Genomic DNA, 25,530 nt, shown 5'->3' with positions numbered 1-25,530 from the left:
TTGACAGAGGCAATCCTTTACATGATGACTTCTAGGATTTTTGTGGATGTACCGTGTACGGTGTTCATGATTCCTTAGTAGGCAAGTATAGCAATGGGTAATGGTTAGCATGGTCAGTTAAGCCCTGTCTAGGAATTGTATATATATATATATATATATATATATATATATATTCTTATTTGTTCAACATAGTGTCAATGTCCCCTCTGGGAGTTAGGACTCAAAGAGAAGTCTCGATATTTTGGTTCAATAGGGACTTTCCCTACTGGTAGGTGCTCTGTGAATTGTTGCCAGTAGTTTTTTGCATCATGCTTGACAATGAAGACAATCATGTGGCTAGGTGGCTCTTAGTACTAGGGGATCCGCCTGACGTCTTTGAAAGCTAGCCCCTTCTCAGAACAGTTAACATCTTGGATCTAGTGGAATCAATAGGGAGCTCAAGTTATGGAGAGGCCCACTATTACAACCCTGTTGAGACAAAACGTGTCTAACAGGGCTCAAGGTTGAAGCCAGATAAAGGGATTCAAGCATCGTTTAACCAGGGGTTGGCACAATTCTGAGAACATGGTTTTCCCCACCATAATCACATCCACCAAAAATGGCATTCTATTGAGAGCATTTCTTCTGACCGTCAGAGGACAATTTCATGTAGATGCCGGGTACTTGCACGTCATGGAGTTCGAGTGGATGTGGGTTAGGTCAAGACGTTCCACATTGAGGCAGCGAAGAGGTTGCAGCCACATGACATCTGCAGAGACCTCAGGTTGTGCACCTATGTTCAGACACAAATGAGGTGGATATAGAAGAAGAAGAAGAAGAAGAATATATTATCTCTGAAGACCAAAAAATCGGCCTATGGGACCTGAGCTGTGCTGACAAATTCCCTCACTACTATGAGATTCGAGGCCAATATTTTGCCTGCTCACTCAGGGTTTTATAGGAATACACTGGATCATTGACTACTTGCACTAGTATTGGACGACCCACTTCGTGGAAGAGGTCACCTGACACAGACATAGACTCATGAAGGGACTGGAAAGAGACATCAGGAGTGGGCCATCACAGATTTCTTGTACATGGGGTTTGCATCTATATTGCGCACAACCACAGGATGAGTCCCAGAGTTTATGAGTTTGTGACACAGAGTCACCAAACCAGCAGGAGTTTGGACACTGGCCCTACCAACTCTTGTCCCATTTGTGGCGGCAGGTTAGCTGTAGCTTCTGTCAGGCTAGCTGTGTTACGTTGTCTGCATGTTCACCCTGCTGAGCAGAGGAGAGGTAGACAACAATGGATATATGACACGTTCCGGAGAATCAAGGCTTGCAGTGGGATCCCATCCAGGCATGAGCATAGCTTGATTCAACCATGGCTAGACTATTAGAGGACATTACCATGGCTTCCCTCCGACTAGCTGCTTTACTTTGTCTGCATGTTCACCAGGCTGAGCAGAGATATATGACATGTTCCAGAGAATCAGGGCTCTCAGTGGGATCCCATCCAGGCACGAGCATAGCTTGAATCAACCATGGCTAGACTATGAGAGGACATTACCACCACGAGATCATGATACACACACCTAGATTGTCTTTTCCTATACTCTTTTGTTTGTTAGATTAGTAAGGTTGTAGTAGCCACATCTAGTTTCCTTATGGGGTTATTTTCTGTCACGTTGTAATTCTGTTGGTCTCATAGGACTTTTTGGCTTTTTGCAGACTTTGATGAATCTCTCTCTCTCTCTCTCTCTCTCTCTCTCTCTCTCTCTCATGTGTGCGTGTGCGTGTGCACGTGCACACACACACACACACACACACACATGGGTTGAGTAGACTGCAGACATCATTCTACTAGGTAAGAACCGGTAGTGTTGAGGACAAGCCTGCAGGGATAGTTTTGGGGCCACTGCAGTTTAGAAGTGATGGGTTCTTCCAAAAGCTCCACTTATTCTTGGGCGGTTTGCACATGTGAGTGCTTCTGATGCCATAAAGGCCTGCAGGTTATGAGTTTGTCCTGTTGCCGGAAGTCTTTTATGGCAATGGAACTTTTGTCTAGTGGGGCAAAGAGTGTGTTGCCAGGAGCATAGCCAGTACCTGGTGGGATATTTTGGAGATAACTGTTTGTCAGCCTGTGTGGATTCAAGGGATGGGCTCATATGTAGATTTGTACTTGTCACCAGGATGTAGTTTATTTTGCTGCTTAAGGAGGCACACAGGTTGGTTTTGGGTCATTCTTTGTGAGAGCTCTTTGTTGAGAACATTTTCTTCTTGGAAATCTGTCCTCAGACTGAGGTTGCAGAAGATTGGTTGCCAAACTCCAGCATTTTTATTTGCAGAAAGGTGCAAGGGACAATTCAGCCTTGTAACCTGCAAATATTATGGCTTCAATTGCTCCACTTCAAACTCTTGCCATTTATGTCTAAGGATAACAAATGTATAATAGATGATATAAGGTTGAAAAAAAAAGGAAACTAGAAAATGGGATTATCAACTAAATAGGGTCGATACAAACATTTGTCGTCTTGAGTGAAAGTCTTTTAGCTAGGCTGTGAAAGTCTTTTAGCTAGGCTGCTAAAGCGGTCAATCCATGTGTTTAGTTTAGTAACTAGCTTTTGTTATCATCGGCTTTGCCCTTTGTCCAGGGTAAGTAACAAATTTTTTTTTTGCAAGAAGAAGTAAATTCTATTAATGCCTGAAAGAACCATACAACCAGCTTCTAGTAGGAGCTGTCGATGAAAATAAAGGAAAGAGCTGGTTGCCAGCTACAATAACAACCATCCGTTTCCGGATCTCATCGCCAGGGCACTTCTGGGCTGGAAGGGCCTGAAGGGTGTCCTACAACTCCTCATCCGTGAAAGGAGCCTCTAACCGTCTGGTAAGGCCCGATGAAATTACTGAGGGGACCTGCTCCCAAACTGCCTCTCTAACCAGAATGGTGATGGGTGATACCTCCTATGACTGAAAAAGCTGGCTGTAGAAGGCTGTAGTCAACTCAAGGATCCCCTGCGGGTCCGGGCGCATGTGTCCCTGTGGGTCTCGAAGCCGCTAAAGCTGGGCTCTTGCGGACTGTGGTCCAGTGGCCTGAAAGAACTGTCGGGTCATCCTATCTGTGGACCCACCTGGCCCGGGAAGAATGGTATGAGAACTCTGTTCTGCGAACCTCCAAATCCTGTAGCTCCAAGCGTGCACACTCCAAGCGATCCCGGGTCCTGTTCCCTGAGTCTCTCGATAGATGCAAGGTCTCTACGAAGGTCTCTCTCTCTCTCTCTCTCTCTCTCTCTCTCTCTCTCTCTGAGTCGCTCTCAGTCTGAGGGCCTGACTCTGGAGCTCCTGACTGCTACGTTGAATCCTCTCAGCCACCCAAGCTGCCCAACCCTCCTCGGGTCTACTCTTGGGCTGTCTCCAGAGAACTGCTATCAACTATTGAACGTCCGCCTCCTAGAAAAGAACATTTGAAATACGAACCCCTTTTTGGGGGAGTCCGCGGTGGGGCTGCTTTTAGTGCAAGACCGCTGGAGAATGGTCGGACATAGTGGTGTCTGCTAAATACCAATGGAGCCACCGCATAGTAAAGCCCAATCCCCGATGTAGAATCTATTGAGACGCTCCAATAGTCCATCTTGTCTCCGTTGGCCAAAGGAGAACCGCAGGCTGCTCGGGGTCCTAGAAAACTCAAACTCAGGCTCTCGCCAGGGGTCCCTGCCATGGATCGCAAAGTTGAATTGCTCCCAAGTACTCCTTACCCCTGCTGGCATCTCTGCAAAAGAGGCTCCTCCTTGCTTATCCTCTAGGAACTCAAGATTATTGAAGTCCCCTCAAGCAATCCATGAGTCCACCTTTGGGAGGCAATTTGTGAGCTGTCGCTAGAAAGCCGGGCGGTGCTGTCTGCACGTGGGTGCGTACACGCTCAAGACACCAATCTGAGTCTCTCCTACTTGAAGGTCCATCCACACTGTGCGGCCTGGAATGAGCTCACCCTGCGCAAAAATGCATGGGGCTACTGCTTGAGATGCTGAGATGCAGACCCCTCCGCTCCTGCCCAATGTTGGGGACCAAACCTCTGGGCCTACCCAAGGAGAAGATGGTGACGGCGTGTGATGTTTGCTGCAGAGAACATGTGCTCCTGGATCAAGAGAAAGTCCACTGGTCCACCTACTAGAGCCCGCTGCAGTTCCTGAATGAGAATCAGGTATTGCGGCTGACTATGCACACGGTCATGAAGGCCATGCACATTCCAACTCACTGCGGTCAAACTCATGGGGAAGGGGCAGCAGTGAACAAGGCTCGCCTGTGCATGGGAGCCTACTCTAAGAAACCCGACTTCAACAACTTCGTCAGAGGTTTGGAGGGAGAGTAATCTATGTCCGTGCGCTGGCTAACCAGAGTCGCCATGGGCTCAATCCCTACCCAGCGTGCCGAGTATTGCACTTCTACGTCGAAGAGGTCAGCGCATTGCTGGAGGGTCCAGTAATGAGGCTGTGAGAAAGCCTTCTCCGCTAGTAGGCAGATAATTGTTACAGCTAGGCCTGACCCTAGCTTCGTTGGAGAGAAGCCAAGCTGGAAGTACACACAAGCTGGAAGTACACAGAACCTCCGTGAGCGAGCAAGAGGTCCATGTCGTGAGGTCCCATCCACTCATCCATGATCTGGTAAATCTGGTGCTCCATCATCGCGTCGAAGAGCTCTGCTGTCCACTTTGCCTCCATAGGAGTGGAGAACTTGACGAGACAAAGTGGAGGATCCGAACCGGGTGGGTGCTCAATCCTACCGCACTGATGCCCCCTTTATGGGGCTGCAAGACCAGAATGGTCAACTCCAAGGGCATGGGGTAAGAATCCGGAATCTCCAAATAGTTCCAAGGTCCCAACTGCCAGAACTCACACGGTAACGGCCTCCCAGCACGCATGCGAATGCTCACGAACTCATCGACACGACCCCACTCCCCTGAACTGTGGGAAGAGGAGGCTGAGTCCTAGTTGCCTAGGGCATTGACTTGCTACTGAGGAGAGGTCAACGGAGGAGTCTTTGCCTTGCCCTTGCTCGCAGAAGCGGGGTCAGCTGCAGCGCCTGGCGAGGTGCTCGAGGAGGGGGTTGCAACTAACGGAGGGGCAAGGGAGGGGGCCGGAGGGGAAGGGCAGGTGGTGAGGGTAATCACTGGGGAAGGAGCAAGTCGAGACATCGCGGAAGGGGGCTGCGACAAAGAGGCTGGCGGGTCCACGGGAGGGGAAGAAGAAAACTGTGTGGAGTCTGCTACTGTCCCTTGGGAAGGGTGCTGCAGTGGAGGCATTTGCGTCCTCTGAGGCTCCTCCTCTAAGCTCGAAGGGGGGTGGGCCCAAGAGGCAGTGGGCCCTGGTGCTCTGAGGGTCTCTGACGCCAGGTCTGGTTGTGGTGGGGGGTCCTGCGGTGGACGAGGAGTCTCTCCTCCGGAGGGGCTTGAGGGATGTCTTCACGTGATACCTGTGGGTCTCCATTCGGAGCTCCCTGTGACTGCGTAGTTGTCCGTGCTTGCCTCTTACGGTTGGCACGATATTGTTAATTCTTTTTGGACCACTTGCTCCTCTTCTTTGCCCCCATCTTAGTCCATCCACCCTCCGAAGGATCTACCCAGGGGGTTTGCGACTTTGGCTGGTGTCTCTAAGACTCCTGCTGCGTCCGCCTAGGTGGCCTCTGAGTCCTCTTCCCTCATGTCGCTATGCTGTCCCTGTGCCTTTTGGGTGGAGGGATGAGTTTGGTGCTGGCCATGTGTGCAATCACGAGCTAGGTGCCTCATCTGTCTACACCTCAAACACTGGCCTGTTAAGCCTGAAACCTCCAGGCGCTGACGGAAAGTACCCCCCTCCAGAGTCTCCAAGAGAATCACGTATGGGAGGGTATTTGGGCTCTACCACCAGTCTGAGTCAAGGAACCCCATCATCTGTCAGCACGAGTATCTTAGCTGGGAGGGTATCCGGGCTCTCTACCACGAGTTTGAGTCGAGGAACCCCATCATCTGTCACCACTTCCGCCTCCGACTCTGCTGTGTGCTCCAAAACTGTGCCAAACGCTCGTCCAATGGAGGAAAGGATGGGCCTATATTCCCTCGGAAGTCTGGGGAATCGGAGCATCACTGGGAAGCGAGGAACATGGTATCCGAGTCCATGTCCTCCACCATGAAGCCATGATACCAAGGGATGAGGTAGACCAAGTGGGGTCTCAGGAGGATAGGGCTACGCTCCACGAGAGACAGAGCAGTATCCGGGGAGCCTAGCTGGAGGAGGAAAACACCTCGTCCATAGATAGTACCCCTTGAATGTGGTCACCATCTAGTGCCTGGCAGGCGTGGATCCAATCCCTGATCTGTCTCCTTGAGGGGGCGAGGCCAACGAACTTGCCTAACACTGCCCTATCTTGAAGAAGATTCACGGCCTGCTGTACCTATTGCTTATCCGACGGTGAAAGAAGAACTTTGACAGCTGTGGGGATCTAGGGTGCTGCCCTTTGGCCAGACCAAAGGTTGCCACCAAAGAATCGAATCACTAGGTTAAGTAAAAAGCTGCACTGCCCGCTGAAAGGCGGGAAATCAAAAGAAGAAGGTGAAGAGAGAAGGGAGGAAAGCGCCCGTAAGGGAGGTACAGCCAGAATGCTATGATCACGTCACCGCCCAGGTACAGTCTCTAGAGAGAGCTGCTGATCCGTGCAAGGCTTGACCTTCAACAGAATAAATAAGGCGTTGGAGAAAGGGCCGCTTGAAAAGCTTGCTTCCACCACCCACACCTACTCGAACTGTGTGGGAGCTCCAAGGCGAGCAAAGCGGGCTGAAGGCTCCTCTTGGGAGAGAAGTGCTGCACCCACCGAACCTAGCACGCTGTCCAAAGACTCCAGCAGCCTCCCCACAACCCCGAGCCGGCCTCCAAACAACCTAGGTGCTGATAGTCGAAAGGAGGCTGCAAGAGACAGCCCACAAGGGCCGTGAGAGATCCCCTTCTGTCCCGTAAAAGTGCAAACAGAGGCGGCCTGCTGTTGGCAAGGAGCGGGCTGGTTCTTGGCAGGGATCGGGCTGGCGAGGAACAAGATGGGCCTGGCCTTGGTGCGAGCTGAATGCAAGGAAGGCCCTCAGCCCTTGGAGGTCGATAGGCTGGAGTGGCTTGGGTTGAGGAGCAGGCCTGCAGGAGCGGGCTGAGAGCAGCCAGCTGAGGGCTGCCTTGCTGCCCACGAACTGAGGTGGCTCACAGCCGCGAGCTGAGGCGGCTACCAATGCAGGGCGCCGAGGACGAGGCAAGGACGGCGAGGCGAGAGAAGGTAGCGGGGGGGAGGAAGGTGGAGGCGGGGCAGCTAGCGGGAGCAGAGGCAGCGATTCCCTAACCATCTGATTATGGGGCAAGGAACATATTGTCTTGTGTGTAGATGTTTGAATATAAGGGTCAGGGTATCTGGCTGTGTTTGACATGCACCTGCTTGTGACCTGTGAGGTTCTTTTTTTTGGGTTTCATAGCATGCTAGGCATGGCAAAGTCTTGAAGTTTTGTGCATCGATTCTTCTGAACCAAATACTGTATTTGTATTTTTTTCTGTCTTTTCATTTTTATGATGCAACCTTCATAAGTAAAGCTGAGTTGAGATATATTCTTAAAAAGAGAGGGAATGAGTTTTGTAAAAGGAGGATTTGTATTTAGTGCTCAACAGAACAGCCTGTACGTCCTAGATTGAGGTCTTGATACAGAATCGTGCAAACTGTTTTGGGAGGCAATGAGGGACTTGAGTAGTTGAAGATCCTGGAATAGGGAGGCTCCTATCTAGATCTTGGAGGACTGATTATGGCAGGCCTTGGTTTGCATAAGAAAAGCAGAACCACAGTTAAAATTGGAAGTTGATTAAGCCATTTGAATATTTACCAAGAGTTGGATGGATGAATGCATAGTTTTCCTGTCATCTGAGCGTTCTTCGTGTTACAGATGAAGAATTATTGGCCCAGGTGCAATAGGGATGCTCCTATTTAGCTCTTGGAGGACTGATTATGGCAGGCCTTGGTTTGCATAAGAAAAGCAGAACCACAGCTAAAATTGGAAGTTGATTTAGCCATTTTGATATTTACCAAGAGTTGGATGGACCAATGCATACTTTTCCTGTCATCTGAGCGTTCTTCTTCGTGTTACAGATGATGAATGATTGGCCCAGGCTGCAGGACAGTGAGCTTGTCGCAAGGGGGACAACGATATATGCAGTGTAACAAAGGAAGATGCCTGCATAATCACAACTTCATCCCACATTAGTTGCATGCACTAGATCTCTAGAAAAAGAGGAAATTTCAATGTGAAAAATGCTCTGCAAATAAACAGATCTCAGATTCAAACTTCCCCTTCCAATTGTGCTCTCTTGGTTATGGAGCCCTTGGTACAATTGCAGCCCTCTTGCTTGGATGGATGAGATCTTGGGGCTGGAGTGGGAAAAAAGTGATGCAGGGAGGAGAGAGAAAGTGTTAGAGTGGAGTAATAGCATGGAGAGAGAGTGTTGTTGCTGCTCCTAGACAGGGGGAAGAGAAAGACGTACTGCTGCTGCTTCAGAGGTGAAGAAAGGGCCAGATTTCCGCAGAGAGAGAAGCCTGAAACTGTAGAGAGACAAAGTGGCTGCTGTAGAGAGAAAAGCCTGGCGGAGGAGAGAGAAGATAGCTGCACCACCAAGAGGGCCTGAGAGGAAGGCTGGCTGCACCACGATGGGGAAGGGAGGAGGGCTGCTGCACCAAGGAGGGAGGAGGGGCAAAAATGAGGCGTGGGATTTGTGTGAGATGAGGGAGGGGAGGCCGAGGCCTAGCCCAGAATCTGCCCAAGATGGCAAGTTTTTGGGGGCTGGGCTGGCCCAATTTGGCATTTTCAGCCCACCAAATGGTGCCGACCATACACTTGCCCCTCTCCTCCTTGCCACTTGCCCCCTCCTACAGCCTGCAGCCTGCCACGTGTTACAAAACCCCTAAAATTCAAACTTGTCATAATTGAATTCTAACTTCACCGACTTGTTCCTAGCAGGTAGTCCTAGACATTGACCTACTGTAGAGCCACTTTTGAGTTTCAGCTAAGAGGTTTATTGGTTTGGAGTCTTATCTTGTATCTCCATGCCTCGTGGCATGTCTCCCGGCTCACACCCATGTCTCTTGGATGGTTGCCACGTCGATTTGGAATCTGTACATTTGATTCGTCCTAGAAATGGATACTCAGGTTGGGTGTGATTTTAGACGTCCCTCTTGAGAGAGGGCACCACTCTTGTGGGTCACTAATGCCTATAACCCCAAGCAAGGGGGTCCACCCTCCAATGCTAGACCTAGCCCCCATGACCTAACTGAATAGAAGGAATACATCTTCATTCTTTTGCAAAACATACTATCTTAGATATTTTAAAATAAATAGAAATTTAAAAGAACATTTACCAAGCAAGTGGATATAGGTCGAAGATGAGTGACATCGTGCTATTTGTAAGACAAATAGCAATCACTCCCATTAATTCCATAACCAAGGCGAGCAGCAGTTCAATGATAGTCAGAGAATATTTTCTAAACACCAGAATATGATGGATCATGAAGAAATAACATAAGGATATGCCAACGACCCAACTTTCAACCAAGTTTACAAGATTTTGATGCGGATTGAGGTACTCAGTTCCCACTAGTATCAGCTTTCGAGTCATTCCTTGTGTATAGCTCCGCCTGAGCACTCGTCCTGCACTTGTAAATAAGTCCTTTGTCTATGTCCATGTCAAGAGTTTGAGTCCAAGTTTGTAAGGTGCATTGCACCTTGGTCTTTGTATCTCCATTTCAAGCAATAAAAAGAGCTTGGATTGGGGGGGGGGGGGGGGGGGTCGTCTTAGCCCCTTAACCCAAATGTAAATTCGAAGGTGTTCTGCAAATACCAATTTGTGTATATCTCTTGGTTGTTACTCTCAATTGAGCAAGTTGTCAAGTTCTGCAAACTCTCATGTATGCAATTTCCAATTCCAACATGCATCTATGAGCATCTTGAAAAAGTCTGCAAAATAAATATGTAAATTCCTTTGTCTAAGTCGTTAAAAAGCATAGAGTGGTTTCACATGAGATCAATTGAGAATCACGAATGTGCATGCGACTTTCATTAGGGGCTTCCTGAAGGAAAGAGAAGCCTAATGGTAGTGTGATATTTTCCCATGAAACAGGAGGACCTGAGGAAAGAGCAAAAATTCTAAAAAATTCTCAGAAGTTTTTTCATTCGGCAATCTTGTTCTTGATGAAATTGAATATAGTTGTGTGTTTTGCACACAAAATCAAGTTAATAAACACACAAATAGTTTTTAATGACTTTGTGAAGAGCGCTATAGATCCATGGACTGGTTTCTTATCAATAGATGACCCATTGGTCTCCAAGATTTCATTTCAAGCAGATGATTCTGTTTACTTATGTGAAATTTGTTATTTCTCAGAAGCAAGCGCATAAGTTGGGACAAGAGGAGGCAGAGTTGTCTAAACACTGGGAAAGTGGCAGAGATTCAAGGTACAAAAGGCTATTACTCACTACTCAGATTTTTATGTTAGACTTGCATTGGGGCTGCATGGTTTGATTTGCATGTTTATAGAGGCTTAAAACAATAAATTAATTCATGGCGAGTTTTGTCTTGAATTTGCAAATATGAGTTTAAGAAATAAGAGAAGTATAGCAGACAGAAGACAGCACAAGGCCTGTAGTAGTGTCGATCTTATGTGTTTTGTGAATTTCCAGAACCAAAATTTGTTTGGAAGATGTTGATCTGAGTGCTTTTTCAGACTTTTTGCACCTCAACTGATTCATTTCTTCTGTTAAAAAGTAGTCTTATATCCTTGTGATCTTCTTCTCTGTGAATAGCTTCAGGGAGTTAAGTTTGCCATTGGCAGAGGTTTCTCATCCTCTTATCTGGCAGTCATGACCTTTCTATTCATTGCTGTCTACAATTCCCACAGCTGATAACTCTATTTGAGATCCTGTGCTGCCGTCACTACAAGCTAGAGGAAGAATGCAGATCATCCTTCCTATTCTTTTTTCATAGAAACTAATAGTCACAGTGTATGTGCCAGACTCAAGTGCAGAAACGTACAATCTTTCTGTTTTTGAGCTGGAAAATACCTGTGTTAAATCAACATTAGTAGGAAGGAATAACTCTGTCCAACCTTAGGAAGTGCTCTTTCCAACTCAGAAGCAGAAGAGATACTTGCCCTGCTGGTACGTATTCTGCAGAACCTCAGGCCTACTACCTAGTAAGGAACCAATAGCAAGGATGGTACAGTCAAAGGACCCTTTTAACTCCTTACACAAAAAAGCAATTATGGCATGTGCATGAAGTACTAGCTGCCAGCTCGATTACAGGTTCTGGAAGTGCCTTGATTTTATGCCCTCGAGAGTGTGGTACTGTCATTCATAAGCCTAAGATAGTTTCATGAGGTTGCTGCCATCAATTATCAAGGTTGGGCTCTCCAAATATTGGAGGCTGTGATATTGCCAAGTCTTGTGGCTCTGATAATGCTTATTTATTTTTTGTGATGCATTATTCTGTCTAGCTTATTTTCTTAGAGGTAATTGTTTGGAAAAGACTAAAAAACACTGTGTTTTCATAAGCAGTTTGTAGCTTGGATGAAGAGAATGGGGAGTAATTTTGGATTGCCCTCTCCTTAAATTCGAGCCTTAATCACGACCTAGTGGACCCTTAACTGCCAAAGCTGCATGTGAGAGCATGTGTACTCCCCATTATGTATGATGGAGTATACGCTTTGCCTTCGTCAAAAGATATGCCAAGTTGTCTTCAGTGGGAACATAAGACAACTCAATATCACCTGCTGATAATCACTCTTTGACATAGTGATAGTGAACCTCAATATGCTTTGTGCAAGCATGGAAAATTGGATTGCGTGCAATAGCTAAAGCACTTTGACTATTAGTGAAGATGACGGTAGGAGCAGTCTGGCATGCACAAAGATCAGCAAGTAGCTTCCGAAGCCAAACACACTCCATTGTAGCTGTAAAGGCTGCGCTGTACTCAGCTTCACAGCTAGAAGTAGCAACTGTACTCTGCTTCTTGCTGAACCAAGAAACACATGAAGTACCAAGCATAAAACAGTTGCCACTATGTGACACACGAGTGTCCGAACAACCAGCCCAATCACTATCAGTGAATCCATGCATGACAAGTGAAGTATCAGCTCCATAAAGAAGGCCTAAATGCTGAGTTCCTTTGAGATATCTGAAAACACGCTTCATGGCATGCCCATGGTGCATAGATGGGCGGTGCATATATCTGCTCAACTGTGAGACAGCATACTGTAGATTAGGTCTTGTATGGCAAGGTAAATCAAACAACCAATTGCGTGCTGATAGAGAGTGACATCACACGTACTGCTGCCATCTTCAGAAGAGAAGTGAAAACCAGTCTCTAATGGTGTGGATACTGGCTTGCAATCCTCAAACTGAAAACGCTGCAAAAGCTGTCCAATGTACTTGGATTGTGACATCAAAATGCCCCTCACTGCTAGCGAATTGGATGCCCAGATAGTAGTGCAAAAGACCAAGATCAGACATAGCGAATGTCTGCTGCAAATCAAGTTTGAAATCTGCAATTTGCTCAGCATGTGTCCCAGTTACAAGCATGTCATCCACATAAAGGTTTTAAAATTAGCAAATCTGTCCCACGCTTGCGGATGTAAAGGGTAGCCTCTGTAGGGCTGTTCTGAAAGTTAAGTGTGAGCAAATGAGTATGAATTCTCGAATACCAAGCCCGAGGTGCCTGCTTCAATCCATAGAGGGCCTTTTTCAAGCGGCATACCTTGCTTTCAGAACCTTCAACCTCAAAGCCAGGAGGTTGGGAAACATAGACCTCTTTCTGCAAATACCCATGAAGGAAAGCTGTCTTAATATCAAGCTGATGTATCTGCCAATGAAAGTGGGCAGCAAAGGTAATAATAATGCGAATAGTAGTGATCCTGGAAGTGGGAGCAAAAGTCTCCTCAAAGTCAATGCCATGCTGCTGAGCATAGCCCTTAGCAACAAGACGGGCTTTGTAACGGTCCACTGAACCATCAGCTTTCCGTTTGATTTTGTAAACCCACTTAGTTCCAATGGCATTCTTGCCAGGAGGCAAATCACACAAGTGTTATTCTGATGGATAGAATCCAGTTCAGCTTGCATGGCCTTCATCCAACAATCATTTTGAAAGGCATCTTGATGACATAAGGGCTCTTCATTGCATGCTGTAGCAACCAAAGCATAAGCAACAAAACTAGCATGCTCTTTACGGACAGCTGCTCTCGTACGGGCTGGCAGAGGAGTGTCTTGTTTGCTGTCTTTTAATGTGTCAAGGAGCCAACGGGGTACCTTTTTGGGCTCTTGAATTTCTGCTCTTCCTGGTCAAGAGCCCTGTGCAAATGATCCTGATCAATGAGAGGCATATCAGGCTGAATTTCTGGCTGCACATGTGGCTGCAAATGACCAACAGATGGAGGAGGTACTACCTCAGATGGAGCATCATCCCGAGCATTGGATGGAAACAAAGGCATCATGTCAAATATGTCAGGGGCATCAACAACGGGCGGGGCTGATTAGCTTATAGCTCTTGCTCTCTGAACTATACCCAAGAAAAATGCACTTGACAGCTTTATCATCCAACGTAGTGTGTTTCTGTGAAGGCACATGAGCATAAGCTAAGCATCCAAAAGTCCTCATGTGGGAAATGCGAGGCTTTTGACCCGTCCAAGCCTCATAAGGTGTGATAGTCTGCAATGCCTTTGTATGACATCTATTCAAGATGTAATTTGCACACATGACCGCATTTGACTACAACTTCTTAGGAAAATGTTTGCCTTTCAACATGCACCTTGCCATCTCCATCATTGATCTATTTTTCCGCTCAGCCACGAGATTCTATTGAGGAGTATAAGGCACTATGCATCGATGATTGATGCCACAGGAAGCCAAAAAAATAACAAACTCCTTCGACATGTTTTTACCCCCCCTGTCTGTATCAAGGTGAGCAATGTGCAGCCCACTCTCATTCCCAGCCATGGCAATAAAGTGCTTGAAGCATGAAGAAACTTCAGATTTGGATTTCAATCCAAGTGTACCTGGTGAAGTCATCAATAAAAGTGACAAAATAGTAGAACCCCCCAAGGGTTGCAACCTTCATGGGTCCAGATAAAGCTTGCGTGAAGCACCAACTCTCCCATCCTTGGGAAACGCAGCACGGTGCATCTTACCAAGCAAGCATGGTTCACAAACATGTTTGGTGGGCATATGCATTTTGGGAAGATCCACAACCATATCCTCCTTATATAACTTCACCAGGGCTCCAAAATTGAGGTGTCCAAACCTCTCATGTCACAAATGAGTATCTGCCATGGTAGAATCAAGAGCAAAGGCATGTGCATCGGCAAGTGCAGCATCATCATCCAAACATCTGTCATAAGCATTAAGTCTCTAAAGACCTCTAGACAATGTGCCATTCAAAACCATGGTAAAGGCATGTGTAGCATCATACACTGCACACCTAACACCATCAAAAAGAACGTGAAAGGCACATGTAGCAATGGCTGAAATAGAAATGAGGTTCTTACGAATGCTTGGAACCTAAAGCACAGAGTAACAATACTACCAGAGACAGAAGTAAGAGCAACTTGCTCAATACCTTCACGGTATATGATGCATTATTGGCACATGTGACACTGATGTAGGATCGTTAGATGATAGAGAGAGAGCAAGGTGCAAAGTGTCGATAGAGTCTTAGACGTCACGTCAACTAGTCTTGTGAAAAAAGGAGTACAAAGTACTTGTACCTAGACCTAGGACTAAGTGTCCTAGGTGTCACATAGGACTAAGTGTCCTAGGTGGCCTAAAAGGCACTAAGACTATAAGTGCCTATATTTATGCCTACAAGGCACATGCCATGGCCTATAGGGCATCACTAGAACCACTAGAAGATGGCCTACAAACCCCCCTCCATGGGATGGGCTGAAGTATTCTGGAAACGTCTCAGAATACCTGGTATTTTTTGGTCATGGTGGCACATGTTCATCCAAAAGGATATAGCCACCTATGAATGTACAAGGGATATCATGTAACAAAGGGAACCAAGTGTAAAGCCTTTCAGAAGACTTCGAACTTGGGAGTGGGGAATACCTATCTGCAGAATTCGATGCTTTTCTCACGCAAAAGGGTATTGTGCATCAGCTCACAGTCAGGCTGACCCCTCAGCAAAATGGCAAAGCTGAGAGGAAAAATAGAACCCTCATGGAGATGGACAGATGTATGCTGAAAAGCAAACACATGCCTCATAAATTCTGGCTAGAGGGTTTGATGTGTGCCAATTACATTTTGAACAGGGCTCCCACTAAGGCTTTAAAAACAAAAACTCCTTTTGAGGTCTGGAATGACAGAAAGCCTTCAGTGGATCACTTTCGAGTCTTTGGATGCCTTGCCTATGCACATGTGCCAGTTGAATTTAGGCACAAATTGTCAGATAAAGCCATCAAATGCATATTTGTTGGATACAGTGCAGAAAGCAAGGGGTACCGTCTCTACAATCCTGCTACACGCAAAATCATTGTAAGTAGAGATGTGATATTTTCTGAAAATTCAGCTCACACTCAGGCTGAATTTCAAATGCCTTCGTCTTCAGAGGATGTCTTTGACGGGTTGCTACCCATTGCTTTGGGTTCCCCTGCTGATTTTTCTGATCCAAATCAGAATTTACAGCAACCTCCAAATGCTTCAGTTCCGCCACAGGATGTCTTGCCCCCTCCACAGGCAGTGGAACAGGTGGTGCAGCAAGAAATTGCAGACATACATGCAGCAAAAACAGTCCCAAACTGGCTGTTACAGACTCTCAGGGAGAGTAAACTTGATGCTCCGTTACCTGGCAGGACTCGCAGTGCAGCAAGGCACATGGAAGGTGCTAATTCAGTGGAATCAGCATATGCAGGTACTCTCCTTGATGAGGAGGAGCCTGCCACATTTGAAGAGGCAAAAGGTAATGTGCATTGGATGAATGCCATGCACGATGAGTTGCAGTCCATTGCAAAAAATCAGACTTGGGATGTTGTGGACTTGCCACAGGGTAAACATGCCATTGGCACACGATGGGTATTTAAAGTCAAACGGAAGCCAGATGGCTCCATTGACAGATATAAGGCCAGGCTGGTTGCTAAAGGCTATGCTCAGAAAAAGGGCATAGATTATGAGGAGACATTCGCTCCTACATCCCGGATGACCACCATCCGATCAGTAATTGCAATGGCTGCACATTTTGAGTGGAATGTTCATCAGTTGGACATAAAAACAGCCTTCTTGAATGGGGACTTGTTGGAAGAGGTGTATGTCAGACCACCTCCGGGCTTTGAAATTACAGCAAATGCACTTCAAGTATGCAAGCTCAATAAAGCTTTATATGGGCTGAAACAGGCCCCTCGTGCATGGTATGCCAAGATACATGCCTTTTTGACCAGCAAGGTGCTGCACAATAGTCCTACTGAGAGCACCCTCTACATCAAGATGGATGGGGGGGAAATATTAGTCATCCTTCTTTATGTCGATGACTTACTGCTCACAGGGTCCAATGAAGAAAAAATTGCAGATTTCAAAGCTGATTTGCAGACCAACTTCGACATGTCAGATTTGGGGCTGCTTCACTTTTATTTGGGGATCCAGTTCTCTCATGAGAGACGTGGCACTGTTATGTCTCAGTCCAAGTATGTTCAGAAACTCTTGGACAGATTTAACATGCAAGAGTGTAAGCCCATATCCACTCCTATGGAACCGGGGCTGAAACTCACAATGCATGATGCAGGAGAATTAGTTGATGCCACACGTTATAGTCAGGCTGTTGGATGCCTCATATATCTCTGCAACACTAGACCTGATATTCAGTTTGCAGTATCTCAGGTGAGCAGGTACATGCACAGCCCAAAAACTATGCATTGGCAGGCAGTTAAGCGCATCTTCTGTTATTTGCAGGGCACAAAGTCTTTTGGCTTACTATTTCCCAGGGGGGGTGACTTGCAGATGTATGCCTACAGTGATTCAGATTGGGCTGGTGATTATGACACTAGGCAGTCCACTAGTGGCAATTGTTTCTTTTTGGGTAAATCTTGTATTTCATGGCTGAGCAAGAAACAATCTACAGTGGCTACCTCATCATGTGAAGCTGAGTACAGGGCAGCTTTCACAGCAACAGTTGAATGTGTTTGGCTGCGACGTCTATTTGCTGATCTTCCTCTGTCTTTGGAGGGTCCCTCTCCAATTCTCACTGATAGTCAGAGTGCCATTGCAGTGGCAAAGAATCCAGTGTTTCATGCTCGCACGAAACACATTGAGGTTCACTATCACTACGTCAGAGAGAAGTTGCATGCAGGAGAGATCAGTATGATCTTTGTGTCCACACATGACAACGTTGCAGATATTTTTACCAAAGCACTACCACGTGAAAAGTTTGAGGCATTTCGCAGTGCCCAGAACTTATATCCATTTGGTGATTGATTAGCCTTGTACATGACATTGGCACTGCAGGGGGGTGTTAGAATTATAGACATAATTCAGCAGTGACCAATGTAATATAATAAGCTTGTTAGGGGCACTTTTCCCTCTTTGAGAGGTTTTTCCCCCTAACCGCAGTTAGTTCACTAACTATGGTTAGTGACTACTAAGGTTTTGTCACTAGGACAAAACCTTATCTTTTTCCTTCAGTGTGTAGTACTCTCTATTCTATTGCAACTACGTCTTCAGCTTCCAAGCCTCCTGCTCTCTCACTCTCTCTTGCTCTCTCTCACTCATTCTATTTGCTTCAAATAGGCCTTGTTACTTTTGGCGACTCCCTCCTTTGCTCAGGTGCACGTTACGCTCACCTCAACGCTTTATGTGGTCACGGTGGGTCTCTGCTTCTTTCCCTCCTTATCTCTTGGATCATCACAGCTTGAGAAGGCTATGAGCCTTGGCTTTGATACCAATGAAATAATACCCGTAGAAAAACAACCAACAACACTCTCATTTCTTTCCCTCTCTCCCTTTCTCAACAGAGACACTAGGGCCCAGGACAACAGTCGGGGTGGACCCCCCTGAAGGATTTTAGTACTTGAGAGAAGATGAAGTACATAGTTCAGCGTAGAGCTGTTCATACATAATCCAAAACGCGAATGAATGAATCATTACATGAGCTCTTAGGCTCCCCTTCTTGGCAATAAGCCACTTGTCAATTTCTACACTACTTTCCTAATTACATGCCACTAAGGGTAACTCTGGAGTCTTCGAAGCACTTGGTCACTCGAACCGCCTCCTAGACTCTGATTAGGCTCCCGTAACGCTTAGGAAAATAACTCTTCCTAGTACCTGCAACAATTAATTAAAGTGCACCACCATGGCACCCATTAATTGTTAGCGCTTTGCAAGCAAATTTAACTTGTGGACTAGTTCTAGTCACGGTGGGCGTCCCCATTGAATACATGTGCACACATAACAACCCCCCCCCCCCCTCCCCCACACCCAAAAAAATTAAAAATAAAAAAATTATATATATATATATATATATATACTCTCGTTGACCGAAGTCAACGCTCTTGATCATAATTAAGGGGCTTTGATCAAGGATCGAGGCGCCTTAATTATAGCCAAGTCTCTCCAACCGAAGTTGGCACAACTCTCCAACCGAAGTTGGCACGTCTTGGTTAACCGTGGTTAACCCTCTTGGCGCATGCCAAGTCTCATTGACCGAAGTCAACACTCTCTGACCGTAGTCAGCTCTGTAGTTCTCTGGTTAACCGTAGTTAACCCTCTTGGTAATAAACCAAGTCTCCCGACCGAAGTCAGTTTACTTGACCAGAGTCAAGTATCTTTGACCGTAGTCAATTCTTTGACCATTAAAAGAACTCTTTGACCATAATTAACACATATAAAACTCTTCAATTATGATCAAATAAATGGTCAACTGTACTTTGACTTAGGATATTTACATTGTGGTGACAGTAACTCAGCTCTCATTGCATGCATCCACTCTTTGCTGTCAAAAGCATCTTTATGGCACAGAGGCTCTTCATTGCAAGTTGTAGCAAGGAGTGCAAAGTCAAGAAAGTGACCATGCATCTGTCTATTCCCTGAGCTTGTCCGGGCAGCAAAAGACTGATCTTGTTTGCTGTCCCTCAATGTATCAAGAAGCCATCTGGGAACTTGCCTTTGCTGTCTATTGACACCTCTTTCTTCAATCACTGCATCATGAATACTGGGATCATTTTGTGCTGGAAGAGAAATCTGCAAATCAGCATGGGGTTCTGGCTGATCATTGCTTGTTGAAGGGCTTGCAGGAGGCTCATGTTGCTGATCAAAATCCTCTTCTAAGGATGGCAGAGGTAACCAAGATTCAAAGGCATCAAACAAGTCAACATCTGGCTTAGCTTTGCAGTCCACAAGAGGAGAAGCTGAATGTTTAGCAAAGATTACATCTCTACTGATAATAATCTTCCCAGTATTTGGTTGGTATAACCTATAGCCTCTGCTCTCCTGACTGTAACCAATAAATATGCATTTGATTGCCGTGTCATCAAGCTTATGTCTCAGCTGAGATGGTACATGAACATATGCAAGAGACCCAAAAACTCTCATGTGTGAAAGTGAAGGCTTCCTGCCTTTCCATGCTTCATAAGGTGTAACAGTCTTCAATGCCCTTATAGGTTCTATTCAGCACATAGTTGGCACACATCACTGAATCAAGCCAAAATTTATTGGGCAAAGACTTGGCCTTAAGCATGCATCTGGCCATCGCCATTGTGGACCTATTTTTCCTTTCAGAAAGAGGATTTTGTTGAGGAGTGTAAGGAGTAGTGCATGAGTGAACAATGCCCCTTGAAGACAAAAATGCATCAAACTTGTTTGACATATACTCTCCCCCTGTATCTGTGTTGAGGGTGACAAGCTTGCATCCTGATTCATTCTCAACCATATTCAGCCACCTCTGAAAGCATAAGAAAAGTTCAGATTTGGCTTTTAAAGGATATACTTAGCAATATCTTGTGAAGTCATCAATGAGAGTCATGAAATACTTGTATTCCCCAATGGCATTTGTCCTCATTGGGCCACATACATCATTGTGCACTAACGGCGATTTCCATTGTGAGAGTTTTGGACAATTCTTTTGAAAAGGAAACCGATGCATCTTATCCAAAAGACAACCCTCACACACATGTTTGGAAACTGTGTGAGTTTGAGGTACATCTTTTGCCATCTGCTGTGAATGTAGCTTTGCAAGATCTCTATAATTGAGATGACCCATTCTCTCATTCCAAATATGAGTTTCAGTAAGTTGTGTATCTGAAATAGCAAATGCTTCAATAGAAAGTGCAGCTGAGTGATGATCAAGGTGATAAAGCCCCTTTTGCAAAGTGCCAGTGAGAACTATGGCATTGTCATCACGAAGATCATAAACTAGGCATCTGTAGCCATCAAAAATCACTCTGAAACTTGAAGTGGCAATTGCTGAAATTGAAATCTAGTTGACTTCCATTCCAGGCACAAAAAGAACATTTGTCAAGGTGATAAAGCCCCTTTTGCAAAGTGCCAGTGAGAACTAGATGATCAAGGTGATAAAGTGCAAAGTGCCAGTGAGAACTATGGCATTGTCATCACGAAGATCATAAACTAGGCATCTGTAGCCATCAAAAATCACTCTGAAACTTGAAGTGGTAATTGCTGAAATTGAAATCAAGTTGACTTCAATTCCAGGCACAAAAAGAACATTTGTCAAAGTGATAGGATGGCTTGAAATGGATGTGAGCTACACTTCTCCAATTCCTTTTACAGCATAGGAAGCATTATTAGCACATGTGACAGTCCCCCCTCGATGTGCATCAGCTAAAGAATGAAACAACTGTCTGCAAGATGTGATGTGCTTGGAAGCACCACTATCAAAATACCAAGATTGAGCATCATTAGTAGTAATGAGTGCATTACAAAGGTATGATTGGACTTATTCTAGTCTTACAAAGGTATATCATAGCAGTAAAGAGTGCATCAGCTTTGGAGGGATCAAATGAGCAATGGACAGCCCATGCCCAATCATGCTGGAGAGCATGTGCATGTGAAGCATCTGCTGGCTGATAGGATTCAATAGCATGTGAGGCATTAACTGTCCATCCTGCTTTCTTTTTCTTCAAAGCAATGCGCTTCCTGCATTTGGAAATGTCATGTCCAAGCTTGCGACAATAGTTGCATCTTTTCTTCTTTGACTTATCTGCTGTATTTTTAGATGCATGGGAGGAATTGCAGCTGCTATGTGCAGATTTAGGCTTGCCCATAGGCTTGGAAGCCTTGCCTCTTTCTGTTTGCTGTGAAGCAAATGCATGATTAGGAATAATGGGTTGTCTATTAGCTCGACTTTGCTCTTCCTGCAAAAGCAAAGTAACTAGCTGATCAAAAGAATAGTGGTCCGGATTACCCATGGCCACTAATCGAAGGGTTGTAGCAAACCCTTGATATGTATCTGGTAGTCCATTCAGTGTGGTACTGACAAGCTGTGAATTTGGCAGCACCTCATCAATGTTGGCAAGTTGTTCCATGAGGTCCTTGACCTTTGTCAGATATGCATCCATAGAATTACCTTCATTCATACTGACTTCCTGTAACTGCCTTCTCAAATATGCAACACGTGCCTCATTGCGAATCTGATAAAGGGAAGCCAATTTATCCCAAGCATTCTTTGCTGTTGTGCAAGATTGGATGTGTGGAATAATGATTCTCTTGCATGATAAAGCAATACATGAATGTGCATTTGCATCTCTTGCATCCCATCTTGACTGTTCTTGAGTTGGAAGAGCAGCAGCAGGAGTGCTAGAAGATGAGGCATCAGGAGGAGTATACCCTGCAGAGGGACCAGCAGTAGAGGCAACCACCGTAGCATTGGCCGGCTTGAGATCAACCCTAGAAACAATATTCCACAAATGCTTTGCAACAATAATATGTTTCATGAGATAAGACCACATTGGATAGTTGGTGCCATCCAACTTATCATCTTCACGAAGAATGCTTAATAGATCTTGATTGTTCCCAGCCATAGCAAATGTGATACTCTGAAAGAGACCTGAAAACCCGAAAGCCTCAAGGCTATCACTGCAAAGAGCTGGCTGTCCAAAAATGACAGCAATTATATGCGAATTTCCAACCCAAATCAAAGGGCAAATGCAGATCTGACCGAAATGTGATTGTGGCAGGCAATGTTCACTGCAAAAACAGCAAATTTGGCAAAAGCCCCAAATTTAATGAGGGCAACTAGGCCAAAAAGAGCGCAAATACAGAAAAGCCCCAAATTTGCTGAAATTTTTACAAATGTGACCCAATGTATGATAATCTGACTCAATGTCCTGCAAATGTGACTCAATGTTCTCCAATCTGACCCAATGTATTGCAATCAAACGAGAAATTGCAGACCAAATACCAAAAAAATAGCCTCAAGGCTTGCAACTATAAAATTAGGACTTGCTGTCCACAAATTGACTGAAAAAATGCACCAAATCCCGGAGCAAGTACAATGCATGTACAACGTACTGCATGGGTACTGAACTGATGTACGGAACAGTACAGATATCAGCACGGAATCCAATGTACGGTTGTACGGTTGCATGTACTACGTAGTACAGTGTACGGGTGTACGGTGTACGGAAGCACAGTACGGACATGTATGCTGATTGTACATGATACAGGTACGGAGAGGAGTACAGTACCCTATACGGACAAGTACGTAGTGCAGGTACGGATTTGTACAGTTGCTCAAGTACATAGCTGTACGGTGTACAAAATGCAAGTACCAAACTGTATGGTGTACGGGCTGTACGGGGCGATGCAGATTCAAATCTGTACGGCTGTACGACGAAGCAAGTACAGAGCAAGTACGACTGTACGACGAAGCAAGTACAGAGCAAGTACGATTGTACGGCGACGCAAGTACGGAGCAAGTTGTGAGTACGGTCGTCCATACCGTACAACTGTACGGATGAAGGAGGCTGGTGCGAGTCCAGGGGCAGGAGACGAATCTGAACGTGGCTCTAATACCACTGTAGGATCGTTAGATGATAGAGAGAGAGCAAGGTGCAAAGTGTCGATAGAGTCTTAGCCGTCACGTCAACTAGTGTAGTGAAAAAAGGAGTACAAAGTACTTGTACCTAGACCTAGGACTAAGTGTCACATAGGACTAAGTGTCATGTGGCCTAAAAGGCACTAAGACTATAAGTGCCTATATTTATGCCTACAAGGCACATGCTATGGCCTATAGGGCATCACTAGAACCACCAGAAGATGGCCTACAACTGGCCCCTTGAGATGTAAGCTCCAATGAGCTGAATAACTTCCTGCAGGAAGTGATATGCTTGCTAGCACCACTATCAAAGAACCAGGCATCACGAACATCTGAAACTGCCATACAAGCATCATGAACATCAAGATTATATTGACATGTAACCAAGAAAGCCCAATGCTGGTCTTGTGCAAAATTAGCGGACTTATGTTGATCTTCTGCACTAGAAGAACCAGATACTGCAAGACCAGACTCTTTCTTCTTCTTTTTAGATGCTATGCGCTTCCTGCATTCAGAAATGTCATGCCTAGGTTTCTTGCAATAATTACATAATCTCTTCTTCTTTTTGTTATCCCTTGAAGAAGAGGCACCGTGTGAATGATCAGCATGAGAATGAGAGGGTTTTCCAGTTGAAACCTTGCCTTTACCTTTGTGTTTGTGATGGGCAGCAAATGCTTGATCACTAGCCATAGAAGCATTGTGTATCACATGACTTTGCACCTCCTGAAGAAGCAACCAGCTGGTCAAATGAGAAAGGATTGACATCACCTCCTGTAACCAACCTCAATGTAGTAGCAAAGCCTTGATATGAATCAGGCAACCCATCAAGGGTATTAGAAACAAGCTGAGAATCAAGCATAATCTCATCAATGTTGGCCAACTGCTCTTTCAAGTCCTTCACATTAGTGAGATAGGCATCCATGTTACCACCTCCATCAAGCTTTAAATCTTTCAACTACTTGTGGAGATAGGCAACCCTCGCCTCATTCCGCACCTGATACAATGATGCAAGCTGATCCCATGCTTGCTTAGTTGTCTTGCAAGACCGGATGTGAGGGATAATAACCCGTTCCACTGAAAGAGCAATCAAGGCATGTGCTTTGGCATCATGACCATCCCACTGAATTTGCTCCTGTGAAGGAGGCAAAGCGCCTATAGCAGGAGGTGCAGGTGTCATGGAAATAGCATTAGAACCATCACCTGAAGAGCCAGAGGCTGTAGGTGTAGCACCAGAAGTAACAGTGCGTGTAGGCTTGGTCTCAGAACCTGAAACAATATGCCAAAACATGTCCCATCATGTATAACCACATGGGATAATTGGTGCCATCAAGCTTGTCATCAGCCCCAAGCATCCCAAACAAATCATCTTTGCCACCAGACATGGTGCTGAAATACAAGACAAATGCACCAACTGGCAAAGCAAATGAAGAAAGGCAACCTCTCAGAATCAAGTAACAAAAATCTGCCCAAGCTTCAAAGCTTATGCTTGCAAGAGACTCTGCTGTCCCAAGGTGTACCTGTTGCAAGAAAAATCCCCAAAGGCAACATGAGGCCTTCCAAGGCAACACGAGGCCTTTCCAAAATGCAAATGAAGCAGAAATTGGAAAGAACCAATGCAACAACAGCTTACTCTATGATGTAGCCCAAAAGAACAGTAGTGAAAGGCTCTGAATGCGAGCAAATGAAGGCTGGAAATGAGAGTTATAGCAAAAGAAAGTGCTCCCACGAGGAGGAGAGCACTAAGAAATGGAGAGAAAGAGATTCAATGGAGGAGAACTCGCAGCCCGAGGCAAAGGGATGCCAAATGAGGAAGAATGGGCTCAAGGAGTGAACTCCAGATCACTTCAACATGCTCCAAAAAGCTTCTACAGCCGTCATACAGCTCGAGGCAGCTTCAAAATGTTGGCACGCAACCACAAAACAGCTCTGAAATGCTGGCTCGCACCTCGAAACAGCTTCAAAATGCTGGCATGCACCCCGAGGCAGTCCGTACAGCCCTAAATGCTGCAGGTCCGGCCCATACAGTTTCGGGAATCGAGAATGCAGTAAATGCAGGTGTCTACGGTCCGTACAGTGTGTATGGATGGCCGTACAGGTTTCGTACTGTTGTACGGATTCGAGGCAAAGGGATGCCAAATGAGGAAGAATGGGCTCAAGGAGTGAACTCCAGATCACTTCAACATGCTCCAAAAAGCTCCTACAGTCGTCATACAGCTCGAGGCAGGTCCAAAATGCTGGCATGCACCACAAAACAGCTCTGAAATGCTGGCTCGCACCTCGAAACAGCTTCAAAATGCTGGCATGCACCCCAAGGCAGTCCGTACAGCCCTAAGCGCTGCAGGTCCGGCCCATACAGTTTCGGGAATCGAGAATGCAGTAAATGCAGGTGTCTACTGTCCGTACAGTGTATGGATGGCCGTACAGGTTTCGTACTGTTGTACAGATTCCGTACAGTTGCTGTAAATGCACACGTGTGG

At 45.8% G+C, this 25,530-nt stretch overlaps 1 protein-coding gene across 4 annotated transcripts in view; it reads left to right on the top strand.

The window, feature by feature from the left end:
- LOC147905558 (CwfJ-like family protein) overlaps positions 1–25,530 on the top strand; it is a 107,091-nt gene that overhangs the window by 10,211 nt on the left and 71,350 nt on the right. For all 4 annotated transcript variants that reach the window (XM_087373328.1, XM_087373319.1, XM_087373302.1 and 1 more), the window contains exon 7: positions 10,415–10,485. In XM_087373328.1, coding sequence (XP_087229454.1) covers positions 10,415–10,485 — 71 coding nt within the window. The remainder of the gene's footprint in view (positions 1–10,414; positions 10,486–25,530) is intronic.

The sequence above is a fragment of the Dipteris shenzhenensis genome, chromosome 1, assembly GCF_047967505.1.
Source record: "Dipteris shenzhenensis isolate YYH24624 ecotype China chromosome 1, Dip_SZ_1.0, whole genome shotgun sequence".
Lineage (NCBI taxonomy): Eukaryota > Viridiplantae > Streptophyta > Polypodiopsida > Gleicheniales > Dipteridaceae > Dipteris > Dipteris shenzhenensis.
The sequence above is the reverse complement of the archived record's forward strand: the minus strand, read 5'-3'. Positions and strand labels throughout refer to the sequence as shown.